Genomic DNA, 17,194 nt, shown 5'->3' with positions numbered 1-17,194 from the left:
AATTTGCTTTGGGTGGGCAGAGCACTGGTCCACGAAAAGCAAAATTTTCCCGTTTCTTGACGCTGTTTTCCGATCAAGGCTTGTTAAGAACTCGCGGAAAAAATCTCCAGTCATCCACGCCTTTCAGTTACCTTTGTAAAAGACAGGCAAACGCTCCGCCGATCGGAAACGCCTCGGTTTCTTTGACTTACCGATGATGGTAAGCTGGAGTTTCTCGGATCCATCTGAGTTGCAGCAAAAGAGTACTGTTACTCTCTCCTTGCTTTTCTGGCCGTCCTGGCATGCTTGGCCTTTTACACACAAACTTCTTTCCGGTTGAAGGTTGAAAAAGAGGCCCGCCTCGTCAGCATTAAATATGTCGCGTGGCGCGTGCTCCGAAATCAGCGCCGGCAGCGTGTTCAGCCACTCATCTACAGCTGACTGGTCCACTTTCTTGCCTTCACCTGAGATGACCCGGTAGACAAGTCCATGCCGCTCCTTAAACCGGTGCAGCCATCCCCCAGATGCTTGGAAATTTTCAATTCCAATGAAACTGCAACGGTGTTGGCTTTTTCACGCAGCACCTTGCCGTCCACGTTGACGCCGGCCGCTGTCACTTCGCGGAACCAAGTCAGCAGAACCGCTTCCAGCTTGACATGGGTCGCTGTTTTAATCTGCTTCACATTTGCACCGAAGTGCTGCACATTCTTCAAGATGACATCTCGCTGCCCAACAATGGTGCAGAGCGTCGACGGTGCCAACCCTAGCTCTTTTGCCAAGCCGACATGCTTCTTCTTAGGGTTTTCGTCAACCCTCTTCAGCACATCAAGCTTTTCCTTAAAAGAAAGGGCTTTACGCTTCTGCGACATTTCGGCAGCAGTGAACGCTTGCGTCTTTGTAACGTTTGGGCAGTTCACGTCACAGCGAAAAACAGAAAGAAGCTGCGAACGGAGAACTGCTGCAGCGGCAGCCAGCTTCACAGGCCTCCTGGGAATAGCCGGCGAGACAACTTTTCGATAGACCAATGAGCTGCCAGCAAATGAGTGACATACACGACTGGGCACGTGCCTCGCCTTGGCCGTCCTTTTCGAGTGCTCGTCGGTTTGCTACGAAAGGGAGGTGGGGTAGGGTGGCTAGAGGGGGGGGGGGGTTGGAGAGGAGAGGCAGCGGCCGCGGTGGGTACCCTCTCCCCCTGTGAGCTGTTGCGCTGAGCCGCTCGGTGGCTTTGTACTTTTGTACAACGTTCGTTTGTATCATTCGCGGCGGGGGCTGGAGAGGAGTCAGCGGCGGCCGCGTCGGGTATGTTCCCCTCTTGAGGCCAGCCGTGCCGGCCTGCTCGCATGCGCCACTGGTTTGCATGTTCGTATCAACCGTGGCGGGTTCAGAAACTCTTCGTATCACCCCGAATCTTAACATATTCATAAAATTCGTATTAGCCATAATCATATCATCGAGATTCTACTGTAATAGCTTGTCATTCCAAGAAAGGAACGTAACGTTGCCTTGTCCGTTGGCGCAGGCGCATTCTGAATAGCGTCAGTGTTGCTCTGCAGTGCTCGCATGCCCTTATCACTCACGAGATGACCAAGGAATGGAAGTTCGCTCACACTGAAAATGCACTTTTGATTTAACTTAAGCCGTTATCACTGATGCGATGCAAAACTTTCCTGAGGTTTGCGTTATGTTCATCAAGTGAGCTGTCAAAAACGGTGATGTCATCTATGTAGCAGAAGGTATTTCTGCACGATTGCAAAATCTTAGTCATCATTTGTTGAAAAGCTGCTGATGCTGAAGCATGGCTGAAACATACACATCGGAATTGGTACAATCCTTGGTCTGTAATAAACGCTGTTAAATCTCGGCTTTCTGGGCTCAATGGAACTTGATGGTACACTGCAGGTAAATCCAATCTCGAAAAGTATTTTGCACCATGTAGCTTATTCAGGAGCTCTTCTGTATGTAGCAGTGGAAACTTGTCGACGGCAATTGCCTTGTTGGGCTCGCATAAATCAACACATAAGCGTATTGACCCTTCCTTTTTCCGCACAATGACAAGCAACGATACCCATTCGGAGTTGTCAGTTTTTTCAATGATACCCTTACGTTCAAAACTGTTTAGTTCCTCGGACACTTGGTCTCTTACTGCTAACAGCAATCGCCGCAATTTCGCAACAACTGGAGTTGCACCTTCACGAACTGAAATTCTGAGCCAGACCTAGCTTCCCATCAAATAAGTGCAAAGTCTGTATGCAATTAGCTGGGAATGCCCTGAGGAGCATATGAAGGTGCCATGCAGTTTACGCACCTGCCATCGATCTGCAGACACAGGGTGACGATGGCGTCCAACACCAGGGCGTCCATTCCTACAGGCATGACATGGAAGAGCACATTTGCCTAGCAGTTGTGGAATACAACAGGAGCGACGAGACATCCCCACACAACAATATGATTGCATGAAAAATCGAAGAGGGTGGCTGCAGATGGTTGCAACGAAGTCGAAACTTCAGCCTCTCGAATGTAGTTGCAGACAAAATTGAGACCGCAGAACCGGTTTCCACTAACAGTGAATAGTAACAGCATACACTTGCACATCCACCTGTATCCCTCTTGTATGGCTTAGCTCAAGGTGAAGAACTGTCATAACTCCAATGTCATCTTCGGCAATGGCCAGGGATTGCCTGGGCTCTCCAAGACTTCTGCACATACGTTCAAAATGACCCAACTTACCACATTTGTTGCACATCTCTGTTCTAGCTTCGCACGTTGAAGAACTTTCTATGTGCTGCAGGGAGCCGCAGCGGAGGAAACAAACTCTAGAATTGGTTGTTGGCTGGCTTGGCGCTGCTCTCGAGACTGCAGAACGCTCTGATCACACGGCTGGTGACGCATGATGCTCAATTACATGAACATCTGTATGTGGAGTTAGTTACAGTAAATGCAGTTCTGTCATTTTTAACGTCGGAGCAGAACCTTCTAGCAGCAGTCGTCCCCGTAGCTGGTGGCGGCCCGTCTTTCCTACAAGCTGGTCCCGAATGTAGTCTTCCACTTGCGCACCGAAGGCACATGTAACAGAGAACTCTCGATGAGCTGTGATGAACGAATCCACAGATTCACTTGGCAGCTAAGCACACTGGCGGAATCTTTGTTGCTCAATAACGACATTAGTCGTCGCAGCGAAATATCTTCGAGCTTTGCCATGGGCGATGTCAAATTCATCCTGTCTGGTCGTCTTATCAACTGCTTCCTTGTCTTGCTGTTTTCCTGCTGAAGCTTATGACTGTTCTTTCTGCAATGTGTAGAAAATGCGCTGCCCTTCCACGCCCAAGCAATGCAGCAAGAGGGCTTCCCGACAAGCAGCACGGTGGGCATTGTTTCCCGAGGCCAGCAAATAATTTTCAAGCATCCTTCACCACTGCTTCCATGGAATGGCTGGCCTTCCCAGCGGTGGCAGGAATCCCTGTGGCTGAAGCAGGCTAACCTTGTAGCTTATTGACGTCCACTCCTGTTTATCCTCGTCGCCATCTGTTGTATCGCCGGCAGGCACATGCAAAACAGCGGAATATGCAGCCAGCCAAGCAAGCACGGTGCCAGTAGCCGAACGAAAAAAAGCCCCTTTAATGGATTAGTCGCAGCAATATATACACATATGGAGGCCAATCGTGGCACCCTCCAGGACAGGTTAACATAACTATAGCACTAGCCATAAACGAGGCTGTGCCTCCAGATCGCAATGACTAAACATTAGAGGTCACTGCAGAAACTGCATTAGGAGCATGTAAAAGCATGTGGGAATCGGGCTTGCTGCGGCTGCCCTTTTCGCGGCCGCCGCCCGCTTCCCAGTTGTTCTCCCCGTTCCCTTTCTCCCGCCTGAGGCGGCGGAGAGGGGCTCGAGCGACTTGTCACTGTCGTTCGGGCCACAGCTCCGCCCTGGCTCCCAGTGGCTGTTCTCATTGGCGCCTTTTGGCGGGAACACGGCATCGCTTCGACAGCCGCGCTTGCGCGACTGTCCGAGCGGAGCCCGGAGAGAGACCCCTCCGAGACATCGCAAGGTGCGTACGCAACTGTTCTTGTCTGCCGGCCTTTGTCCGCGCAGACCGGTGTGTACTCGAGTTCGTCTGCTCCGGGTCTTACCTGAGAGCGAAGCTCGAGCCTGTCGATCGTGATCCAACGATCCGCGACAGGCGTACCTTGCGGTGGTTGCCCACCCTCTCTCAAAGGAACCCTCTGGTCACTGCGAGAGAGAGATCACAGCACGCCCTTGCGTGCTTGCGGCGCGCACTCCGTGTCACTTCGTGCGCGCAGGGGAGCCTTGCTTCTCGCGCGCTCCCTTTACACGGTGACTGCGTATGTGTGTGTATGTCGTTTGTAAATATGTGTATGTGCGTGCGTATGTGCGTTTGTAAATATATGTATGTGCGTGCGTGTGTGTGTGTGTGTCGCTGGAGGATGGCGTTTCAATAAACGTCTCCTTTGTGAACTTGGAGGTTTGTGTCCTTGCAGCGCAGTGCTCTTCTCCCGGTGGAGAATGAGTGCGCGCTGCAGTGTTTCAGTGCGCGCGCGGTCACGGCTGATCGGGGCTTCGGCTCGCGCGACGTCGAACCCGCGGTGGTTGGTGGCCTATGTCCACGTAGAAACCACAAGCATTAGCGCTGCCGTGACGTTTTTGTAACTTTTACTACCTACTTTGTAATGTGTATTTTTTACTTTATGTTATCGTACCCTTCAGTTCTTTATTTTTATTTTATTTATCTGTAATTGATATTTTACCACTATCATTAATTATTAAGTATTATTATTACATTATCATTACTTATCGTCACCTCTAATTATCAATACATATTTTTTTACACTGCCCAATTTTGCATAAGTAAATGCTTTACACGAAAGGAAAGACGCTACTATAGGGAACCAAAGCTGGAGTTTGCTCCGCGACGCCAGCGCTCGGTTTCCAGCGGAGCGGAGAGGAACTGCAAAACCTACGCGCATCCGCACCCGCGCTGCTGTCTGCGGAGTCTGCTCAGCCTGCTCGCTCGGGAGCGCGTGCTACAGGCAGCCGCACGTGCATGCGGAGCGGGAGAAGGAGAGTGAGGATGAGGGGGGATGGTCGTGCGTCTGTGCGCGCAAAGCCGGCGCTCTTTGCCAGTGGCGTTGCTTATTTTTGCTTTTTTCTGTGCCCCGGCTGACATAGAGGCTGGCTGGAGGCACACTCTTTATCGGTGCTTTCGAAAGTGAGAAATTATGATTAATTGATTGCCGCGAACATTGTTTTCAAAGAGCACTTGTTGGCAGGCTCAGACAAAAAAAAAAAAAAAAGAAACATGAACGTGAATTCAGCACTCGAAGGCAGAGGCAAGCGACAGGTATTTTGAAGGACTTGAGGCAGCACCTCTTGATGTTTCTTCCATGTTGTTCAGAGAATGAAGGGTCCAGCCTTCTCGTTGAGAATTGATACGCGTGTACACAGCGACGAGTGCTCCGGGCGCTGGTTGGGGTGCTTCCTTTCCATTTGTGATTGCTCACTTGAAAGGGGCCTATTCAACTCTTTGGGGACAGACGTTTTAGACGATGCTGCCGGCGCCGTGGTGCCTGCTTTCGGCGCGGTTAGGACGCGTTCCCTACAAAGGCACAAAGCATGCCGCCTTACCCTTTGGTTCCTGCTGACAGCGGTCAGGGGGAGTTCGCTGCTGTGGCGCTGCCATCCGAAATCAATGACTTAGCTACCTTTAACGATGAGAGGTTTCTTAACGACCTGGATCACTGACGAGAAGCCGAGGCATGCCATTTTTTCGGCAGTTTCCTCTCTCCGCGAGACGAAGAGCGAGGAAATGCCTGACAACTTTTCATGCAGGCGGGGACATCTCTCCAAGTAAACCTTTGTCTTCTTAATTCCACAGCTACGCTGTGCAATCCCTAGTTCAGTTATCTCCTCTAGCGAACGCGCAGTTTTGAGCTTCTGAAGCAGGATCGCTTATGAGGATAGAACGATTAACGTATGTGTTTTCCCTTTATAAGCGCCGAGTGATAGCATTACTGACATATATCTGTTTCTTGAGGCCGACTTGGTTCCGCGATGGCTGCTGCGGCACCGCCAGTTACAAACAGAGGTGCGAGATACGAGCGCTACGAGATACCTAAAAAAAAAACCGACAACCATGTTTCAACACGAAAGAGAGAAAAACACTTTCACGAGTTTTGCGAAAAAGCGCGCCGTCACCTTTTCATTCCAGTTTTTTTTTCTTGCCCCCTTTGTTGGAGCGCGACGGCGGCCAGAATGCAGCTGGATTAGGAGAGAAACAACCGAGCACGCGCGCGCAAACACGTGCTGGAAAGCAGCGCGGAGCAGACGACAGCATGCTTTTCTATGCGGCAGGGAGCAGACAACACGGCCGCACTGCGCGGAGGTTTTGACGTGGTCTCCATGGAGGGCGCTGACGCACAGAGCGGCGCAGCGCCCCGTAGCCCAGATTTTCTCCCCTATATCTGTCGCACTTACTCTGTGGACACCTGAACTGTGTGATAGGGGCTAATGCTAATTCAATAAAACATGGGGCTGGGCTCATACACCGAAGGAAGCCCATTAAGGTTTCCGCCTAAATAATTGGCAGTGCATAGTGACTCAGCTTAGCTATTGTGTTGTAGGACCCAGGTTCAGTCCTGATTTTGGTGGTAGAATTTTGATCGAGGCAAATTGGAAAAGGCACCTATGTATTGTGCTGGTGTTGATATCCCCAAGGGTTCATACTAACCCCAGAGTCCTCCATCTCTACATCTTTCTTTTTTCATTCTTTTCTCTCATCTCTCCCCTTAATGTGCTTGGGTGTGGTGCCCACAAAGATGCTAGACAGTTACTGCACCTTTCCCATCCACTCCCCTCCCCCCCAGCATGTTTTATGCCATACACTGCATAATGTGGGAACACGCTGGTAATGCATCACCTTTGAGTTAAAGCGTGGCTCAAGGCACAAGTGTCCTTGCCCTACCAGAACCAAGGGGAGTGCTTTTTTCTAATTTTAGGGGTTTATAACTTGTAATTAGCTGTAAGGAAAGTTGTGGTAAATCAAGCAGGATGATTTAGAAAAGAATTCACATTACGGAGGCCAACGTTTGCTGAATTTTGTGATATAAGCAATAAATGTAAACAAGCTTTTTTTTTTTTTTTTGCCTGAATGCAGGCTCTAAAAAAAGGCAGTTGTAGTAGAACCTCAATGGTACGAATTTCACAGGGCCGAAGTCAAAATTCTAATCATCCATGATAAACAAAATTTATATGCAGGATTGTGGAAAATGAATTCCCTAAACCTGCTTACGGCCAAGGGATTTATTTACAAGCAGGCTGCCGCATCTGACTACTCGCAATGCGTGCAGTGTGACTGGCGATTGTGACTTTGGGGATGTGCAGGCCACATGCTACCGCTCACTGTTTCCTGTGCATACAGCGCGTACTCTGTGGCTCTCTGCTCACGTGTACTGCATGACTAGCAATTGTGATGGTGTCTGTGTTGCTCGAGGGTATGGGGACTGCTCAAGGATGCAGCATTACTTGGGTATTCATACCGCATGTAGTGACCCTGGAGTGTGTTCAGAACTGAAAATCTGCATTCTGTATGTATTGTGCTCTGGCTGGGGAATTTTATGAATTCACATCATCTCTAAATTCATATCATCCAGCTTTGTATCATCAAAATTTTGCACTAGTTTGTTTAGGAACATATCATCCCATTATTTTCCGTGGGTGTGTACACAATAGTTTAAGAACATCATGATGGCTGCAGAGTTGCAAGATGCATCTGCGTGAAGGAAATGGCCACAGATAATCCAAGAAGCCCAGAATGAAATGTTGGGTCAGCCTAGGTGACTTTACTGGAACACAGGCTCACTGTTTTGACAAAGATTATTTGCCGGCTAAATAGAAAAACATCCGCTTGAGTGTGAACTTGCTTGGGGCAAAGAAACTACTGCTAGATGTAGGGCACTTTCAGAAGAGACCGCAAGTTCACCGCAAGTCCACACACAATCATCTACTCTGGTATGGAATGCACTTTGTGACACGGTAAAAACACTACAGCATGCAGCTGTTTGGCTGGTTATCTTATGACAACCGAGTGGCTTAACCTTTTGAGATACAACACGTGTGATTTATGTCGTGTTTCACATGCACACCAGCACATTTAGTAGTCTTTCTTCCTAGGACACTGAGGACAGCTGCATCCCGCTTGTGCTTTTAGTAAAGATTCTGTGGTTCATGCTGGTTATGTTGTTTCTCGTTTGGCAGCAGAAGACAAATTTATTGCGGAGTAAATCTTGATATTTTCCCACCAGTTCATTCAGACTCCTTGGTTGCGAAAGTGAATGGCGGGTGTAGCCCACCTCTAGGAACCCATGTGCAAAAAAAAAGTATTCTCTTGACACACCACACCACAGTTCGTTTGTGAAACAGCTGATGGCTTTTCGTTTCTTGACCTCTTCTAGCTCACAAAAACTCTGTTTTCGGTGAAAATGGTCTGTTAAGAGTTCAGTTCGTTCCTAGAATACCTTTGTTTGGAGGAAGGGGGATGCATTTTTGCCTAGAGGAAACAGTCAGTAATCACTCATTGACACTTCCATTGTCGTGGCGCAGACCTTTGGGACCTCATATCACGGCTCCTGTTCCATGACCCACAGCAGCGCTGCACGCTGGCCGAGGCAGAGCGCCACCCATGGACCGTCCAGCCTATCTGCCCTGAGAGCTATCGTTTTGAGGATGTCGTCCACGCCAGTGAGCTTCCTCTTTTTGTCCCTACCTGTGTAGCAATCTGGTGCAGTAAAACTTCACTGTAATAATGTCCAATATATAGCTGATCTCGGGTATATATAGATGGTAGCAATACTAAATGTGAACTGAAAAATGTTTGTATGTTCAATCTCTTCCTTACTTGCACTGAAATTTGGCATACAGATATCACATGGCCGTCCGTAGTTTTAAGGCGAAAGCCTTACTTGGCTTATGGTGAAAATCTCATGTGGGTGAGATCTGTCCACGAGAATCTGCGGGATATCGGCGGGGTGCTGTTTAACCTTCAAGAAAAAAATCATTCTCCACTGGGGTTCGAACTCTTACTCCTCTGATCACCAGCCCGAGCGCCTTAACCAACTATGCCATACAGTGAAATCTCGATAACGAATCCCGCGAGACCGCAAAAGATCATTCGTTATTTTGAAATATCGTTGTAATGAAAAATTTGCGATTATAAGCCAGTAGTCAAGCCTAGGTATGAAAATGACGTACCTTGGCAGTAGGCATGTGTGTAGACAAGCAAAACCTCAAGTGAAAAAGTTGCGCTAACTCCAAAGCTGATTTATTTGAAAAAATCAATTATTTTCTTCTGCGTGCCGCAAACATGACCGCATACTACATTACACCACTACAGCACATACACCTTCCGCTTTTCGGAACACCTCATTGCGCGCGTGATTGCACCAAGTGATGAAAATACGGACTTTGTCCATGTGGAAAAAAAAAAGAAAAAAAAAAAACATCGCAGTTTTCTATTACCTGTGGCAAAAAAAAAATACCGTCCCGCATGAACAACCGAGCCGCGTACGGCACACAACACAGGGAGAAAAAACCGCAGGCAGCTAGGCCTGCTGGCTACTGTATAATAAACCATAGCTTCAAGGTGGCGCTAGGAGCTGGTCCTAGATGTTCTGATGATGATAGCTACACACAGAAACGGCGGTTTCTGTTTCGTTTCACGCGAGAGTTGCAAGCTGTGACGCTGTTAATTTTAGCCAAATTCGTAATACTGATGTTCCAAAATTATAGAAGGAGAAATAAAATATGTTCGTTATTCTGAAATATACGCTATTTTGAAATTGGTAATTCTGAAATAGTTTTACATTGAAAACATAGCAAATCTGCCGGGGATTCTTAAAAATTTTGTTAATTTGAAAAGTTCGTTAATGTGGTGTTCGTAGTAATGAGATTTCACTGTACTGGGCACATGAGAACCATACCTTAGTTCTCCTTGTCTAACGTTCCTGCTATCTCCATAGCAATGTAGGGGCACGAAAACGCCGCCTTCACCCCGGTCTCCAGGAGAGAGTGTGGCGCACGCCATCTGCCACCAGCTATGAAGACCAAGTAGTGTAACGAACGTGCGCTATTGCCACTGAGTGGAGCTACTGACCTTGAATCTGGCACGAAAGAAGCCGCTGCTCTCAAAGCGGTGGCATCTTGTAGGGTGTACTTATGAAATGATTACATTGTTTTATTTCAGCAGGCATGAAGCAGACTTGTTGAGTTAAGGAGTAAGTCATGTTGACAAAGTTTTTTGTGCTAAGTATTGTTAAAACAGTCTAGAAATTATCGTCAAACTAGCCGTTTACGAGTGTTTGGCTCACTCTGCCACTAATCATTGCAGCTTCAAAGTAAAAAAATTTTTCTACGCATGTGCAACAGATGGCGCCGCCAAAATCATTAATGCAAATGATGCTTGTTTTGGTTTTCCGACACTGCAAGCGACATGAAATTCTAATGAAGTCTTACTGAGCAAGGTCAGCACATCAAAACACGGTGTTGGAGTGATTCAGCCGAGAGGCATTTTGTAGTGTGTACATAGCGTTACAACCGTCGTTAGAACTTGAAGGTTATTACCAACAGTTCATTCCTCTGGTCCTCCAGTAAAGTTGGGTTCAGACGGGAGGACCGGAGCGCGGATGGTCCGTGCACGTCAGCACTACCTGCGCCGCCGACGGCACTGCTTTGAGCAATGGCGAGCGAGCGGCGCGGCCGTCCGGGGCCCCGGATCGCGGGGCGGCTTGAATATGCCATGTGCCTTTTTCAGTCCACGCGGACTGAGATTGTTTTTGCTCTTCTTGCTTTATCATTGCTAATCAGTTCGAGCGGGGTATTGTTTTCTCCTGTTGTGCATGCGCTGCGTCGTTCGCTCTGTGTTCGCTGCAGTGCATCATTTTTTGTGTGTTTGTGCTTGTGGGTGTGCCAGAGTTGTAGCTTTACGCGGTTTCTAGTGCTTATTATGGGTAAAGTAGTGCAAAAAAGCGCTCAGTGATGAAATGACAGTCATGTTTTTATCGCTCGTAGAGAGAGCTGCCCACCGATAAGGAATATTGAAGACGCTTGCAATAAATGGACGTTTTTTCACAGAAGCTTCCTCGTCGTCCTCGCACACTTCAAGCAGAACAGCCAGAGCAGCGAGAAAACGTTTTCGCTCGACGTCCATGTTAAAACTCTCGGTAGAAAGGTTTTCGGCAGCGTGCGAACAGCGCTGGGGAGGAGGGTGCATGCGGATGGTCCGCTGGCTTCGTGTGGATGCTCGACGACCGGATGGACACGCAGACACGTGGCACCAGATCCGTGCCGACGTGCGCGGACCATCCGCGCTTCAGTCCTCTCATCTGAACCCACCTTAAGGAAGTATCCACCTTAAGCATGACAGCAATCGTTATCAAATAATTACAAACAGGGTATCACTACTACATGAATCCTGCTTTCTTGTTTAACACCTTGGAGGCCTTACATATAGGTAAACATTATGCTGATGACAGATGAAAAGTTTGTTGGAATGTCTGCTTTTCTTTTCTTTTTTTTTTTTTTTATGCCCATATTTTGAGGATAAACATTTTTCTTTATTTTCAACTGTGCTGATTTTAGAAATTATTCGGAAATGATGTATTATTTCACATCCCTCTATATATTTGCTTATTGCTTGACATGGTTTTCAGAAGACTTCAATGTAATTTCTAGGGGTCATTATTACTGTAAGGTCAATTATAAGGTCATTATTCAGATTTATTTTGTCCTGTTGCAGTACCACCTGTGCTATAGTACTTCGGACTACATTGGTGAGAAGGGACTCGTGTATCAGATATGACGCACTATGCAGTTAGGGGTAATTTTTGTCACTTCATGAAATTTCATAATCTGCACTCGAACGACTTTACAAGCTTTGTTCTCTTTAGATTACTTGCCTTTCTTAATTGGTTACTCATTCTAACCAAAGGCATGGTAGGATTCAAGCACATAGTATGACAGAACCGGAAGTGGGGTCCTTTCAGCAGCCTCTGGTAGCAACAGTGAACGTTCATTATGCAGTGTACTGACTGCAGAGGAAAAAGACAATATACAGTTGGTTGGAGGAAGAAAAAAGCATTACAACCCTCGCAGGGCAAAAGAAAAAGCTGATCGAAGACAAAGAAAAAAAAATTGCATGGGAAAGCTTGGTGCTACAAGAAAACTAACTATTTGTACCAGCTTATTGCAAGATCATGCTGAGAGGGATAGAAGGTGGAAGAGAATGATCTGCATAAAATGACTAAAATATACAGTGCTCCTCAAGACAACCAACAGTATGGCATCGTAGGGCACCACTGCGAGGTATTGAAGGCTACTTACTATTCACGCCTTTGCATATAGTGGAACGAATGCGCTGTTTACCGTCCTTCAGTGCTCGGGCAATATAGTTGGACTCAAATGAGCAACGGTACTCTGCTTTAGGACACTCAGCCAGTTTCAAGGTCTTGCGTTGCAGTTTATACCACAGTTGTGGATGGGCGGCAAGTGATACAGATCCAGTTTTAGACCCAGTCTTTCTGGATCTCTGAAAAATGTTATCTTTTTTTGTTGCAACAAATTGCCATTCGGTGACCAATACTGTAACTCTCGTTCAACTAGAGCCGCTTATAAGCAGATCTATATTTTCCCAAGAAGGTACTACTAACTGCATGGTATATCATATAGATACACGACGATATTTCGTAAAATTGTTGCAACCACATAGCTTTTCTTAAATCTAAGGTGATATGGCCATTCTGCGTCGTGAATGGAGCGTAGTGTAATTTGGGCTGAAGGAAATTCATGCAGTAAGAGGTTAAGCAAAACGGTTTGCTTCAAGAAATCTCAGTATAACGCCCAAAAATAAGGCGGCATTGAGGCATGCTAGGATTTAGATGCTCTTGGGAAACCAAGAAACACCTCAAGAAACTAGTAAAACAGACATTCATGCAAATTAGTATGCATCTTCGAAAACTTTGCAGCGCTGCTTGCCTTTTCTTCTCTTCTCTGTCCCCTGTCATAGCACTGGAAAGTTTTCAAACTGAAGGAACAAACAGGTTCCTCAAAACTCAGCTTGATATCCTCTGGTCTGACTGAAATTAGTTTGATATGAAATATCATGCTCCTTGTAAATTTTTCTGTTGCGATGGGGCGTTAATTTTTTAGATATACATTTTGGTCTTAGTTCAACAAGTCTCCATGATACGCGACTAGTTGAAAAGTTTGTCATGTACTCTGGGGGATGCACAGAACACGCAGGCACTTGTGTTGCTTGAGTGGCTTGTCACAAGTCTTCGCAATTTTTATAGCATTGCTGCTGGTCTCGGAGACCTAGACATTGCATTTTCAGACAGTGCCATGGGTAACAACAGGTTGCAATATTGTGTGTACGTGACTTAGATTGTTCACAGCCTCTGGTAGCTGTACCCTTTCTTGATTAGGGTTTTTTTATTTTTCAAAGCGTATTCACAGAACGCAGGGGCTTCTACAAGTTACTGTCTAAGGTTTTTTTGCACTGTCAAGAAGATTAGGAGCCAAGGGCACACTTATTTTTTGGAAAGCGACTGCGCTCATTTTCATATGACAAGACTTGGTATCGAGGCTGGCACTAAATGGGGCAGAGCCACATGTTGACGTGCATTGTACATGGCAAGAGATCGAGATGAGATGTTTTTCAGGCTTTTGTTGTGGCATGAGGGTTTCGGGACATTTTATCCTTAACGGTACAAGCACCACATATGTGCCATTTGCCAGGTTCTCTGCTTTCTCTGCTGCGCAGCCCCAGAGGAGATCAGCCCGTCCAAGTACCTCCAGCAGGACAGCTCAATCTACTTCAGCTGCAGCCTCTATGACCTCAACAAAAGTGATGCTTCATCGTCATCACGGCACAGAAGCCTCAGCTGCGCCAGTTCAGTGACCAGCCGTGCCCGGTCACGTTCCTCATCTGCACGTGAAGTCGGTGCAGCTGCTGCGCCACATAACAACCTGGCCTCGCTCGAAAGGTCATGCAACGACATCGGTGCTGTCAACGCCACCGACGCAGGGGCGGCAGCTTACAATTCGGAAGACATCACACAAGAACTGGAAGCCTGCTCTTAGGTTGCACAAGTTGACAAGAAGTGTGCATTGAATGCACGCAGGTTTGCGCGTTTGCTGTCCCGGTCCAACTTGACATGACTAAACAGTTCTCTTAGTTTTTCTTTGTGGCTGATGAGAAGATGCAGCTTGTTTTTATCCTGTATTCATGCATTAGGTTGGAGCAGGTGCTAGGGAATGGAACAAATATTGCTAAACTGATCACAAGGGAACTAAAGCTCCAAAGTGGCATGAACGGCAAAGATTTCCTCTCATTTCGGTTGGATTTCTTAGCATTTCAGCTGAAAGATGTAATATAAAGTGTTTGTATTAGGATTTCGTGGGACCACGTCAAGATGCACATTGCAGTGGCCAGAATCACAAAATTGGGCAGCCTGGACAGTTTGAAACGGCTTGTGCTTGCCTACTGTACAGTGGCAAAAGCCTCTGATTTGTATTTCGTTCTGCTCCATCACATCACCATGGGATGCAATTTCAATGTTGACATGAATAGTCCTTCATACTTTTTAGCTGCAGTTTTTCCTTTCGTTATATAAACTATTTTGCATAGTGTGACCAGCCTATCTAAACTGATAAGGCTTAGAGTGCTTGCTTTTATTTTTCTGATTCTAATAAATGCATAGTTAAAAGGATCATTGTAGAAAACCATAATTGATCAGCGTGGTTTGCCCCAAAGCTCACAACTCTCAAAAAACACGGCAACTTTGGCCAATACAACCAATTGTTGAGCATTTGAAAGCAAACTCGTAAGGCTTACAAAATTTAAAGAACCCTGTCTCTCACCATCAGTAAATGCACACAAGCCTGTGTTAGCCACGCAGAGCTGCAAACCTTGTTGTGTAAACATTACTTCAGAACTTGGCTTTGTCGACAGCGTTGCAGGGTACTAGCATGTAAGCTGTAAATGTCACGTGTGATGAAAAGGCACAGCAACAGCAACATGTCAGTGTTGTTTAGTTCAAATACTGGCCAGAATTTTTTTTGCAAAATGCACAGCCCTAATGTAAATATGGTCAGAGCAGGATTTGCCTAATCTCGTGCAATGTTTGCCTACCAATGCAGTTCTGCAGCGACGTTTCTCCAGTTCTTTATTTTTCAATTTTGGTTCTCTGCGAGTTCGTAAAAGCAAGCCCACCTGTCCTCGACTCGTACTGCATCATTGTGCTTGCAACAATTTATTTTTCTGCAAAGAAAAGTTTAAAATAAAATATCCTGTATATGGACCAACCTAGCATGCCACTAGTTCCAAGAGTCCAGACCTGTCTAGATCAAACGCAGCCTGTGTGTTGCTTACAGAGCTTGTGACCGCAGTTAAAAAGTGTATACACATGTCCATTCCAGACTGGAGGTTGACAGAGTGCAACAAGTCTTCTTGGTGCTGCTGCGAGCCAAAGATGAATGTGAGGAGACTGCGCTATTTTGCAAAGGGTAAAGCGGGAGAATAGCAAAGTACTTCCATCACAACAGTATATAATATTATATGTACATCTAGCTAGTCGTTGATGAAGCATAGGATGAAATGTTTCATCTTGTGATAAGTATGGACAAGATTAAAGGAAATTTGTTTGAGTGTACATATCGAACAGCAGCTTCTTCTACTGCAATACTTATTTTTGCTAGGCACGTGCTTAGTCTGTAACTTTAGAGTGCATGCATTCCATTCCTTTTCATTATGATTCGATACACAGCATTGAACGCAATAAATGTTATAATCCAGCAGTGGACTACATAATGAGGTTTGAATGCCTGAACTGGCAGTTCCCATTCCTATAGTTTCATCAAGTGTGCTAGACTGATTTTACAAATGCAGTTTCAAGTTGGAATTCCAGTTCCTCGCAGCAATCCAAGGTTGTTGAATGGGCAAGTCTTCACTGTTGTGTATTGTTAGTCAGTGGTGAAAGACAAAGAGCTTACCTTCCCTGCTCCTTTCTGTCACTGGAATACAACCTGGCATGCAAATTTGCAAGCCTGATGAAGTGAATCGTGTGGGCGGTTTTCATTTGCATGGACAGTTTTACTGCAAATAGCTTCTTTTTTTTTTTTTCTTGAGGTTTGTGCCCAGTTTTTACAACAGTGCATTTAAACAGAACAGCTAACCACTGACCCTCACCCATTTTTCTTTCTTTTATGCAGAGTCAGTTCTGCTTGCTTTTGAACTGAATTTTCTTAGTCTTGAGTGCAAAAATTTTTAGCTAGCCAATTGTGTCAGCAGGCTTTTAGATCCGCTGCTACTTTCTTCCCCAGAGTGGAATTCAGATTGGTGCCCTCATTCTTTTTTGCAGTTTTGTGTTGCTACAATGTTTGATGCAGACGGTGGGACAGTTGTAAACTTTTAATGAGTGAGCCTGTACCTGCGTAAATAGTTAAAACAGCAGTTGGAAAAAGGACCACTAGCCTGGTGATACTTGTAGCAGTACAGGTTGCATTTGTTGTCTGTTGGTTGTGGTCCAAAGCGGGAAGGAAAAGCTGCCGTTTTACTGCATGGGCAACAGTGACAAAGTATGTGTTGCGAGTCCTGCCTGAGACTGTGTACATATGTATGTACTGTGTGTATTTATTATGACAAATAAACATATTGTGAGAACTCAAACAAGTATGTTTATGATTTATCATTGCTTCAATTCCACCCTCAGACGGCAGTAACCATTTATAAATGTCCTTCACAAATGGGCTGTGGCATTCGGCATGCCACATGCAACATTACCATGGCAGTGGCACTGGTGATACCAGTTCCACTCGCAGTGTTCAATATAATTGCATTACTACATACTGCTACATATAAGTGGGCATGTATTTTTTTTCCCCAAAATAGCCATCTGAAACTGGGGTCGACCTATATGGGAAGTCTAAGTTTCTGTTGAGCCACAAGTAGTATGCGCCTCGCGCCATTGCCCATACCTGGAAGTATGCATAAAATTCCACGTGTCAAAAAAAAAAAATCTGTTCAAATCTGTTTCACTACCAATGTGTGCCATTTACCCAGCTTGCTTACGCTGGCGGTCACTTTTGAAATCCGAAACTGCAGGACCGTTGGTAGTTCGGTTTGCTGATAGTAAGTAGTGCTGCTTC

At 46.1% G+C, this 17,194-nt stretch overlaps 1 protein-coding gene across 1 annotated transcript in view; it reads left to right on the top strand.

Annotated features, from left to right (window-relative positions):
* Positions 1-16,713, top strand: part of LOC146190259 (PAS domain-containing serine/threonine-protein kinase-like) — a 158,335-nt gene extending 141,622 nt beyond the window's left edge. The window contains exons 18-19 of the mRNA XM_084600717.1: positions 8,597-8,734; positions 13,809-16,713. Of these exons, the coding sequence (XP_084456843.1) occupies positions 8,597-8,734; positions 13,809-14,128 (458 nt within the window). The 3' untranslated portion in view covers positions 14,129-16,713. The remainder of the gene's footprint in view (positions 1-8,596; positions 8,735-13,808) is intronic.
* The last annotated feature ends 481 nt before the right edge of the window (positions 16,714-17,194 follow it).

Source organism: Amblyomma maculatum, chromosome 4 (genome assembly GCF_055883805.1).
Source record: "Amblyomma maculatum isolate TAMU_Amacu chromosome 4, ASM5588380v1, whole genome shotgun sequence".
NCBI lineage: Eukaryota > Metazoa > Arthropoda > Arachnida > Ixodida > Ixodidae > Amblyomma > Amblyomma maculatum.
This window is presented reverse-complemented; position numbering and strand designations above follow the sequence as displayed.